The sequence below is a fragment of the Arvicola amphibius genome, chromosome 17, assembly GCF_903992535.2.
Source record: "Arvicola amphibius chromosome 17, mArvAmp1.2, whole genome shotgun sequence".
In the NCBI taxonomy this organism is placed as follows: domain Eukaryota; kingdom Metazoa; phylum Chordata; class Mammalia; order Rodentia; family Cricetidae; genus Arvicola; species Arvicola amphibius.
Window position 1 is genome coordinate 30,187,330 of NC_052063.2, and position 11,712 is coordinate 30,199,041.

The window sequence follows — 11,712 nt, forward strand, 5'->3', positions numbered from 1 at the left end:
CCAGCTGTGCGATCCTGATGGCCGGGCTGAGCCCTCTGAGCCACAGGCAAAGCTGGATGAGGTGGTGCACATCTCCATCTCAGGGCCCCTGCGGTAGGGTGGGAGGCAAGGACTCCAGAAAGTTCTCCTGTGCTGTCACACACTTGCACTCCCAACCGTCCCTAATATCAAAAATACCCAAGCCAGCACAAGCCTTTCATCCCAGGCAGGCACATCTATCTCTGTGAGTTCAAAGTCATCCCGGACTACACAGAGACCCTGTCTCAAAACAAAACAGCTCAGACTTCAGCCATCATTTTTAGGTTAGGATCGCGGTGGTTCACTCTTGCTCACCACGACATACCGAGAGACACAGACCTTACCTCATCTTCTGGAAAGGGCCTGGCTCTTCAGTCTCTCATATGTGTCACTTCCGGGTCATTTCTGTGAACTGCTATATCCTGATCTAGGTGTTAGGAGGAAACGTCCTCAGGAAGTCCCACCCCTAACTGAGGAGCTCTAGACAGCTGAGGGCTTCAGGGGGAGAGGGAGTCAGTTTTCTTTAAGGGTGTGTTAAGATTCCACTCCCAGAAGCATACAGAGAGCAAACTGGAGTTGATAAGTTAAATTAAAAAAGAAAAAGGGGACATGAAGTTGGGGAAGTAGGGCAGTCGGGTGGATCTGGGGAGCTAAGGGGAGGAGGTGAGGGTGAATACGATCAAACACACTGGATGAGATTCTCAAGAAAGAAAAAACCCAATGTTTATTTAAAATCACACGGTGGAAAAGTCCTGGAGAAGCCACAGGAGGCAGACACAGCTGCAGGGAAGTACACTTATTGAATACTTACCAGACACATCGTCCACAAAAGAGGTAGAATGGGGCAGGTGTTGAACCAGAGGAATCAAATACATACACTAGTTCTCCTTAGTACTAATACACACAAGTATAAAATATGTACACGTCAGACTTTGTAACAAAATTTGGATGCCTGCATAAAGGAAAATAAACTATAGTCCTAATTAAAAAAACAAGAGCAAAACAAAAACGTTAAAAGTTGTGCTGAATCGTGGAATGGCACACAGCATCGACTGTTAGAAGAGATGGACCGTCCAGGGAAGACGCTCGAGCAGTCAGAGCACTTGGACTTCACTGCTGAAATCACGGCTGGCTAATGCCCACGTGGGCGGCTCCCCACAAACATCACAGCGCCTGCACCATGACCGTCCTCCTGTGGCGCCTGCCTGCTTCTGGCTGAACTTACTGCCAGTTGCTCATATGTCTTTTGTCTGATCATCTTCTTCAAGTTTTCTGATTTCATTTTTCAGACAATTTATAGTTTCACGACTTGCTTTTAATCTTTCCTTAAGCTCTGCAATTTCAAAGCTTGTTTTCTTCTTAGCAGCTTCTAATTTTTCTCTGGTTTTCACTTCAAGTTCTGCGACTGAAGAAAAATATGTGAGCTGAGAATTCGTCCCTCTAATGCTAAGATGCACCACAGAAGCACAAACAGCATTTCCTAGGGCTGCTGTTTCCAGGATGAGAGGGGACACTTGAAGACACAGAACATGGAGCACAGTGGGTTGGGAGGGTAGGGAGTCTAAACTTCCAACAGAGGTTCCAAGCTGTTTTCTAGAAAAACTAAACTACAGCCACTCACAGTTAAGGCTTTGTTTATCTCTAGATACACAGTACTTCGGACTAAGGGGCATACAAACCCAAGAAATGCCAGTGTACCAACCCAAAATATTCTTAACTAATGCATAGATGCAATTTACATAGCAAAATCACACCACCAAAATGAGCCTCTAGTTTTTCCAAATGAGCAAAACTGTCTAAGTTTGAAATCTGTCTCTACTAACCACGACACAGTTCTATACTCACACCCTCATTTATGGTACAGCCCTCACGTTATTTGTAGAGAAGACTGTGTGCAGTGTGTGCATGTGTGTGTGCAGGCCAGAGAACAACTTCAGGGGTTCTCCTCCATGGCTCTCTAAATTACTGTTCTGAGACAGGGTCTCTCACTGAGCCTGGAGCTCACTGACTGGTCAAGAACAGCTGGCCGGCAAGCCCCAGTGAACTCCTGTTTCTGAGCCACCACATCCTGCACCTTACAGAGGTGTTGGCGATCCAAACTCAGGTCCTGTGCACAAGTACCTCACCAACCAAGCCACCTCCCAAACCCCGTCCAGAAGATCTTACATGAATCAATGTGTAGAAAATACCTAGAATACTGTGTGATATATAAAATGCTTTTAATATCTATTACTACAACTATTTATGCTGACAAAAGAATGTTATTTTTTAAAGATGTCTAGAGGCTGGCGATGTTGTCTGTGGTGGAGTGTGCTTGGGTGGCGTGCTGGATCCAACCCCAGCAATGCAAAAGCAAAAACTTCAGCTGGATACATCAAAAATTACCAAATAAATGTCTTAACTACAAACTGATATACATCTGCTTAAATATGCCAGTTGGCTAGTATGGTATGAGCTTTACAAAGAAAAACTCCTGCCTGCAGCCAACATCGCCATCTTGTGGAAGCCTTAGGTAACTGCTGCTGGCCAAGTGCAGGGGTTCTCACACATGAATCACTAAAGGGCAGCAAGGTAGAGTGAGAAAAGCTAACTTTGAAATCGGAAAAACTTGAGTTCAAATACATCCTCACTCTGCTGCCTAACCTCAGCTATTTCTGAATCTCTCTTCATTTCTTCTACCATACGACAGTTAAAACTCGGGCATTCCACACAGGTTTGAGGATGAAGAGGAACTAGAGTTAAAGCATCTATCACCTAAAGAGGCACAGGAAGTCTTAGTGACTGCGCTCCTTTACTTAGCTCATTTTGCCATCTATGGTAATACCCAGCTTGTTTTATTAACTGCGAAGGAACTTACCTTAAAAAAGCCACTAAGAAACAATTATTTCGCCATCACAGAAAACAGTGAAGCACTTACACTCAGTCTCGTGTTTATAGGCTCCTAACGTCAGCTGACGAGACGTGGTCAGCAGCTGTTGCATCATTGCTGTTGGGTCTTGAAATATCTTAAGGGAAAATGAGAAAAAAAGACCAGTAATTCCAAAAATCTCCAACTGAAGTGCTTTTAAAACTCACTGCTGGAGCGGGCCAGAACGCTCAGCAGGTGAAGGTGTTTGCTGCCAAGCCTCAGAGCTGAGTTCAGTCCCACACAGTGGAAGGAGAGAACCAACTCCCAAAGCTGCACTCTGACCCCCACACCACACCCGAAGGGTTCTAGAAAGCCCCTCATTATGAAGTCTACCATTTCATCGTAGAATTCAGACACCACCGTCTTCTTGCCCAGCATCGCATTGGTGTCAGACTGGAAGAGCTTCAGTAAGTGATACAGGGTCACCTGTGGAGCAGAGCAGGGGTATCTTCTCAGGGCGCCCACCAACATCTGAAACATTCCTCCTGCCCGTCAGCCCTTCCTCCTCTCAAACTCACCAGAAGAAGATAGGCCTTGAACTGCTGGTCCTCCTGCCTCCACTACTCAAGTGCTGGAATTATAAGCATGTGCCACTAGGCCTGGCTGACCCTGTCATGTCTTCAGCTAATTATGGGATGGAATTAGTAAATATATCAAATTCCCGATCTAGATGCAGTTGTGACTTAGGTGGCGAATCCCCCAAACTTTCTGTCCTTGTTTTTTTGTACCAGGTAACGGTCTGTCCACATTTCAGAGAGGTGAGAGTCTATGCAAGCGTCTCTAGAGAGTAACTATACCCAAACAGCATAATATAGCTATGGGAATTTAAATAGTTTTCTGTGAATATTAAGGTTTACAAATTTCCTTGGGAACAAGGATCTGCAGCTGGGTGTGGTGGACAATACCCGTAATCCCAGCATACTGGAGGCTGAGGCAGGAGTGTTTCTGAATTCTATGTCAGCAGCCTGGGCTGCATAATGAGACGGAGGGAGGGGAAGGAGATAGTTTTCTAAAAGAATAATACTAAAATCTCCAGTGGGAGCCGGATACTCTCCCAGGGGCACACAAATATCCGGCAGGTAACTGACAGGTGTCCCGAGGCCTCAGGAGAAGCTGTGCATTGCAACACATGACCCATTACTTGACCAATCAGGAGCTGGCAAAGCTGCACAGCTCACAGTCCAAACCCATCCAGAGGCCACAGAACTTCCTGCAAGGTTAGCTAAAATCACAGTAAGGAAACGGGATTCTTCCAAACAATCACAAAACAGAAAGTATACTCTGTAGAGGAAAATAAACACATCTGGCACTAAATTTAAACAGATGAAATCAACTTATAGATGCCCACCTTCTCTGGATAGGACTTATCCAGTGGAAATACCCTCCTGTCAAAAGGCATTTCCCAGGTTCAGACTCAGCTCAGGAGTAAGAGCCTCTGGTTTACTCCTTGGGGTGTGGGTGTGTGAAGGGAGAAGGCAAACCCCAGGGTCTGGCGAAAACAGCAGCAGACTATCTTAGGTGGGAAGGTGAATTATGTGGCCACATTCAAGGTGTATTTGATAATTCCTGGGATAGACAATTGTCCGAGTGTCTACAACCCAAGAGCACAAGGATGGAAGGATGGAACAGTATGTGCACAACACATACATCTGCAACCCGAGAGCACACGATGGAACTGTGTGTGCACAACACACATACAAATAAATAAATGTAAACATTTTTTTGAAAAGAAAAATAGAGGTGGTCACGGGGTGGCCAGGCCTGCTGACCTTCCTTTTTCACTGGATACCAAGACAGAGGTGGCACTGAAGGTGACGTCATGACAATGAACATGGCCTCATGGGGTCTACATCGGTAGAGAAAGTGACCTATACATTCAGAAGGGCCCACATCCCATTGGGCCTGGCTGACTCTGACTCCTGAATCACTTGGTTTCAGGCAGGTAGGATACTCTGCTTTTTGTTTTTTTTTTTTTTTTTTTTTGAGACAGGGTTTCTCTGTGTAGCAGCCTTGGCTGTCCTGGAACTCACTCTGTAGACCAGGCTGACCTTGAACTCACAGAGATCCACGGGCCTCTGCCTTCTGAGCGCTGGAATTAAAGGCCGGTACCACCACCTCCCTGTGCATTTTCCATCTTTGTTTCCTTGAGACGAGCAGTGGCGGATAACCCTGAACTCTGCACCTCCTGGGTGCTGGGATCGCTGCCGTTTCCTCACCATGCCCATTTTCAATTCTCCTATCTTTTTATTTCCTGTTACAGGGTCTTATTCTGTGGCTCACTCAGGCTGGCAAGGGTCTGAAGGCGCTGAGACTAAGCAGACTGAGCCACTGGGGCTGTAAGGTTTGTTTACATTCAGCTTTGCCAGGACTTTAGCGCCACCCCCACCACCTTCAGAAATTTTAGTTTCTTTCTAAACTCAAAGATCCTAAATAACAAGGGAAATTTTAACTTAGGGTGAGATCACGAGAATTTAAGTGTACACAGGGATCATGGACACAGCAACTCTTTAGTAAGTATGACACATGCTTATCTGATGGAGGAGAGTCATCTGTCTATGTGTTACTTTCATTGGTTAATGAAGAAACTGCCTTGGCCCTTTAATAGGACAGAAAATTGGGTAGGCGAAGTAGACAGAACAGAATTCTGGAAGAGAGAAGGCAGACGCTTCCGGCAGTCGTCATGCCTCTCCTCTCCAAGACAGACGCAGGTTAAGATCTCTCCTGGTAAGCGACCACCTCGTAGTGCTACACGGATTACTAAATATGGGTTAAAGCAAGATGTGAGAAATTAGCCAATAAGAGGCTAAAACTAACGGGCCAGGCAGTGTTTAAATGAATTCTGTGTAATTATTTTGGGTAAAGCTAGCCGGGTGGCGGGACACAGCCTGCTGTCCCTCTACACTCATCCACTAAATGTTCTGCTCTCCATGTGCAAAGGTTAATAATGTTACTCACAGGTCTTTCATTAGGGTCGATGAAAAATATTTTGATGATTATTTCAAATTCACCCCATCCTGTTTCAGTAATTTCATAGGGCGGCTTGGTAACGACTGGAGAGGGAAGAAGAAGAAGCGACTGTAAACTACTGGTGTGGCCCCTCCCCTTGTAGAATTGCGTACACAATGAACCAAACTGCAACCTACCTCTTAAAGGGTTGCCATAGCTTTCATGTAATTTAAACTGGATTTTCTTCACATAAGCTGACATATCCTAAAACAGAGAAATTAGTGCTCCAATGGAAACTCACTTAGCATCATACAATTTTGTAAAATATACTTTTCTCGAAGTTTACAGAACATAATTAAAACAAAGCAAGGGTTAGCTGGCATAGTGAGACGCCTGTAGTCCTAGCTGACCCAGAAGCTGAGGAAGGGTGACTAAGTTTGAGGGCAGCCTGGGCAACATGGCTAGACCCCATTTCAGAACGAAATGTTTTAAAAGGGCAGCGATGTGGTTCAGGAAGTATGCTTGACTTCCTCTCCCAGCACAGTAAATGAAACAACGGCCAGTGTTCATATGTGTATGTACACGTGCATGTTGGTATGTGTACATGTTTGTGTGAATGTGTGTATATGTGTGTGTATGTGTATATGTATATGTGTGTATGTGTGTATATGTGTGAGTGCTCGTGCATGGCAATGTGCACTTAGGTGTCCAAGGAGCCCAGAGGCTCTGGACCGCCAGGGCTGCAATTATGGACACTCGTGAGCTGCCCTGTGTGGGTGCTGGAGACCAACGCCATGAGTATTACTTGCTCTTAACTGCTGAGTCATCTCTCTAGCCTCTTACCTCGATCAGAAAACATCTTGAGTTACATTAATTAATTAAATAAAGGTAAGAATTATGGGGTGGGGTGAGAATTCTAAAACGGGCCCACTTCGTTCTTGGAAAGTTACTACATAAGATTTTATAATTTACTGTCAAGCAAGCAAACTGTACTTCAAAATAACCATAGAAAAAACAAACGCACACCTCATTTCTGTATGGTTTCACATATACTGTCCACTGGTGCGTGTGTCCGTCTTCTTCTCTCTTCTTCCCAAAGTATCGGGCAACGTTACCATAGACTATTGGCTTAACGATGGTAACCCCCTAAAAGAAAACAAGTTTAAAATCAGTAAGGATTTTCATTATCACCTGAATAAATACTATGAGCATTGGCAGCTTGTTTTAGGGAACAGCGTCTAACATCTTAAGGGTTTAGTTAGAACAGAGATCTCTTCAATCCATTTTCACACTCATTGCAAGTTAACACAATAGCCAAGTATCAAATTAATTTCAGCCTTCCCATCTGAGCGCTGGAGAGACGGTCCAGCAGCTGAAGCACTTGCTGCTCTTGCAGAGAACTAGGTTTGGTTCCAGCACCCACAAAATAGAAATGTTTACTGTTCTGTGCATCTGTGTGCACACTCTGCAGTGCGCAGTGCATGTGGAGGAGGGATGGCCTGCAGGAGTAGATTCTCTTCCTTCCACCATGTGGGTCCTGAGGCCTGAACTCAGGTCATCGGGCTTCGCAGCAAGTGCCTTTACCCGCCGAGCTGTCCCACGGCTTAAATGATGGCTTGAACGTTGTCATCTAAATTACCATGTAAGTAAGGCACATGAATATTTGATTGAAGAAAAATAAAATGTCTTAACAAACCTAAACGCTAAGATATTGAATACAGTTGACTGGTATCGCTTGCAGGTAAACGTCTTTTAAATTAATTTATGGCAGTATTTACCAAAGCACAGCACAAAAACCCAGACAGTTCATGAGATGATTTTGGGCAAACATTTTCCATTGTCATCAGTATGTACATTACAATTTGGATATAAAGTACGTCCCCAAAGGCTTATTGTTGAAAACTTGGTCCCTAGCCAGGACCACTGAGAGGTGACTGGCTCACAGGGGCACTAACCTTATCAATGAATTAGTGCACCGATGAGCTCACGGCTGAATGGCTTGTTAGGAGGTGGTGCCCTGTGGGAGCACGCAGGCCCCCTGGGTTGGGTCTCTAAAGGGTCCATCTTGTTGGCGGCTCCCCCATCCTTCCCAGCTACAGAGATCAGCAGTTTTGCTCTGCTGTGTGCTCCCTGCCATGATGTTCAGCCATGCCTCCAGTCTATAGTGGGCTAGATGACCACAGGCAGACACTGACATTTTATATTCTGTATTATAAACACATTTGTATTCCGTATAGAAAAAAAGGGATCTGCACATATTACTAAATGCGTGGTATGTCTGCTGCTGATGGTGGGTTTGTTCTGAGTTAAGTCCCTTGGCCTAGATTCTTCTGGAAAAGGATAAGGTTGACACCAGCAGACACTTAACTAGACTTGGCACTTCAAGAGGACAAAGAAGAATGCAAGGAATGGTAAGAAGAAACATGGCTGACCACCTGACCAGAGGGGCAAAACTAAGCTCAAAATGATGGGCTTCCTTTCTCCTGCTCCCCTACCCCCAAAATGGCTACAGAGGAAATGGAAGGCAGTGTGTAGGGGGCCGATCTGCTGCCTTCTCCAACTGTTGATCTCTGCATAAAACTAAACTAAAGGATCCAGTTCTCCTTTCTGTCCACAGCTTCTGTGGTGAGAGCTGCACAAAAGCAGGTGTTTGAATTATGATACCTCTGAAGCCTAGAGCCTAAATAAACCGTTCTCCTTTAGAATGGTTCCTTTCAGGTACTTTGTTACAACAATGAGAAGCTAACACAACAGTATATTCACTACACAAGACAGAGCTACAACCCGAAAGTCGAACTCTCCATTTCAAAATGCTTAGGAAGGGACTTAAAAAATGGAATTAAGTGTAAATGTTACAGTAAATATTAGTGAATGCAAGTACAGCAAAAATAGTAAATGTGGCCCCCGAATGCATGAAGCACGCTAGGTGATGGCTATGAGCGTGTCTGCTACAGGTGTGCTCAGTCCTAGGGTGCTCTCGTCATTTCTGATTGGGGGAAAGGCTGTACCGACAGGTTATGATGGAAAGCTGTTATTACAAATACCAAGTTTTGCACATAGATCTGAGACATTCTGTCCAATAATAGAAATACCCAAAGGACAGAGAGCATATCAGTGTAGTAAACAGCAAGGAATAAAAAAGGAAGCCGGCGGAAAACGTTAAACCATAGCCAGTTAACTATATCAGAACCTGTCCACCTACAGACAATTCTGAGTCAGTGTAATGAATGACTTACCAGGCAAAGGTACCTGCCACTGTGCCTGATGCCCAGGGCCTGGTCCCCTGGACTCACAGAACAGGAGAAAAAAGACTCCTGAAAGCTGTCCTCCGACCTCCATACTCATGCAGGAGCATGCCCTTACCCACATAAACAAACAATTGGTAAACATAGTAAAAATGCTTTCAAGTCAATTCAAGAGAAGGCAAGCAGCTTTAACATGGCAAGTCATGTGCAGAGTAAAGTTTTCTCTTTGACTTCTTGTTCTGTAATCACTTCAAAATCGGCTCAAATTCTTACCTTAGGCAAATGTATGAATCTATGAAGCCTCTGATACTAACACAAACATAATCTGGCATTTCTTTCTCCTATTATATTTCAGTGGCTTTTTTACATTTAATATTAAAACAGCTATGGATGTATAGACACTATGAATGAGGTAATATAAAAATTAATATGGCGCTAATAAAGATTTAAAAAAGCTGGGCAGTGGTGGTGCACACCTTTAATCCCAGCACTCGGGAGGCAGAGGCAGGCGGATCTACAAGATCCAAGCCTGGTCTACAAGAGCTAGTTTCCAGGACAGGCTCCAAAGTTACAGAGAAACCTTGTCTTGCAAAACCAAAAAGATTAAAAAAAAAAAAAACACAAAACAAAACCTAAGTAGATGGTATAAAAGTGACTTCTGAGAAAAAAAATTCTGTGATGGATTTATAAGTAGGAGTTAATAGGGGAAGGGGCGTCAGGAACCAGTTGATCCGGCCTTAAAAATTAGCCAGTGACATCAGAAGGTGGGAGAATGCGAGCTGGGAGCTGGAGACATGGCACATTGGGCAACGACACTTGGAGGACCAGAGACTGGCATCAAGAACCCAAGCACATGGTGACCACAGAGAACCGACTCCCGCAAGTTGTACTCTGACCTCCACCCCTTATCATTAATACATGCTAGATGCTAAAATAAACGTGTGGGAATTAAATGTCACAATCTCCAACATTATGATGGGGACACACGTTCACTAAACACGAAAGAAGCTAAGTGCTTTTTTGACGACTTCGGGAATGATAAGCCTGGGAGAATCTAGCCAGGCACCGCGGTTTCCAGCTCTGTAAGCGCCACAGACAGTCCCAACCAAACCCCAAATCTTTGTTTTTCGGCGGGACGGAGGCGGTGACGGGTGACTCGGGGCCCAATAAACGCCGAGCGGGGCGGGGCCAGCCGGAGAGCCGAGCGCCCGAGGGGACTCGGGGGCCTCCGCGCCGCGCCTGCGCACTGACCTTCACTCTCCCGCCGGAGTCAGGCCCAAATTCCGCCATTCTCTTAAACATATTGTCCCAAGGAAGGAGCCGCGGCCGCCAGGAAAGAGCTCAGGCCGGCGGGGTCTCCCGGGCCGAGGGGTTCAGACTGGAGATGGGCGAGTCACCTGGGCTCGCGGCGCCGAACTGCCTCCTCCACACCCGCGGCGGCGCGGTCGGCCATTCAGCCCCGCGGTGGGAGAGCGGAGCGGAGCGGAAGGGGTGTGTGCGTTTGTGGGGGGCGGGGAGAGGGGGAAAGGAAAGAGGGCGACGCATGCGTAAGAGCAACGTCCTCAGGTGTACACTGCGCACGCGCCCGACTGCTGCTGTCTCTGGAGAGAGCCGGTCGAGGACTTGTAGAGATATAAAATCAATCAAAAACCACCACATACTTTCCCAAATATATTACTATGAGAGACAGGTCAATGTAAACATTTAGGAAGAAGAGCTCAGAAAAACAGCTCAGGAAACACAGTGTAACACGGCCTGTAATGTGTATTTTATAGACAGAAGAAAATATCACATGCTTGGAACAACTTTGATGCTACAATAAATCACTAGAGAGAAAAATATGTTTTATTATAAAATAAAAAATGTGAGTGTCTTAAGAACATTTACTAGGAGAGCTAAGAGATGTTCTACAACCCAAGTCTACATGAGGCCCAGGGCAATGCAAGAAGCCTCCTGGAGGGCATATAGTTGTTTGGGAAAGAGAGCACACATCGCTCTATCTCAGGGGAGGAGCCTACTGCTTCTGGATGAAGACCTCAGCTTCAGTAGTAACCACTGAATGTCTGTCTCAGGCAGAGACTGGACCTACTCTTGAGGGCTCCCCTGTTTGTTTGTTTATTTATTTGTTAATTTATTATTTATTTGACTAGTTTCTTGAGACACTTGGAACTTCCTGCACAGGGAAAGTGGTGTTGTGGTAATCCCTTTGTCTTTAATTCAGAAGGGCCATTACTGCCTCCACGCTCAAGAAGAATTGAAGCTCAGAGACAGGTTTGATGAGTTCGAACAAGACTGCGAAAAATGCCATTTATGACGAACAAGCCCACTCCTACACATGGCCGATTTAGGTTTGCTTGTTCTGATTTAAATGGGGACGTGAGATGGTCCCTGGGAGCCCCACACATTATATTACACTTATTTTTTTCCTTTATGAAAATGTTTCTGGCTTCCGTAGTACAAAACCCCATGGGACGGTGAGGACATCTCCGGCGCTTTGGTTTGCATATATTTGCATATATTTGCCCTCTGATTCAGCCTTGCGTCACTGTCATTTACAGGACCACTTTTTGAGTTTGTTTCTGAAACACTGCTTTC

General features: G+C 45.3%; 1 protein-coding gene across 1 annotated transcript; it reads right to left on the minus strand.

Annotated features, from left to right (window-relative positions):
• Nucleotides 1-716: 716 nt before the first annotated feature.
• On the minus strand, nucleotides 717-10,615 carry Yeats4 (YEATS domain containing 4). The gene is made up of 7 exons (XM_038314624.1): nucleotides 10,369-10,615; nucleotides 6,899-7,018; nucleotides 6,070-6,136; nucleotides 5,882-5,976; nucleotides 3,260-3,352; nucleotides 2,936-3,023; nucleotides 717-1,423 (listed from the first exon to the last, which is right to left on the minus strand). Exons 1-7 carry the CDS (start codon nucleotides 10,417-10,419, stop codon nucleotides 1,254-1,256), a joined length of 684 nt encoding a protein of 227 aa, XP_038170552.1. The 5' UTR covers nucleotides 10,420-10,615; the 3' UTR covers nucleotides 717-1,253.
• Nucleotides 10,616-11,712: the final 1,097 nt, after the last annotated feature.

Coding starts and splice junctions, on each gene's coding strand:
- Yeats4 (XM_038314624.1), bottom strand. CDS start 10,419: ATGTTTAAGAGAATGGCGGAATTTGGGCCTGACTCCGGCGGGAGAGTG. Junction 6,137..6,898: donor TGAAACCATACAGAAATGAG/GTGTGCGTTTGT, acceptor TCTCTGTTTTAG/GATATGTCAGCTTATGTGAA. Junction 1,424..2,935: donor CTATAAACACGAGACTGAGT/GTAAGTGCTTCA, acceptor ATTTTTCTTCAG/TCGCAGAACTTGAAGTGAAA.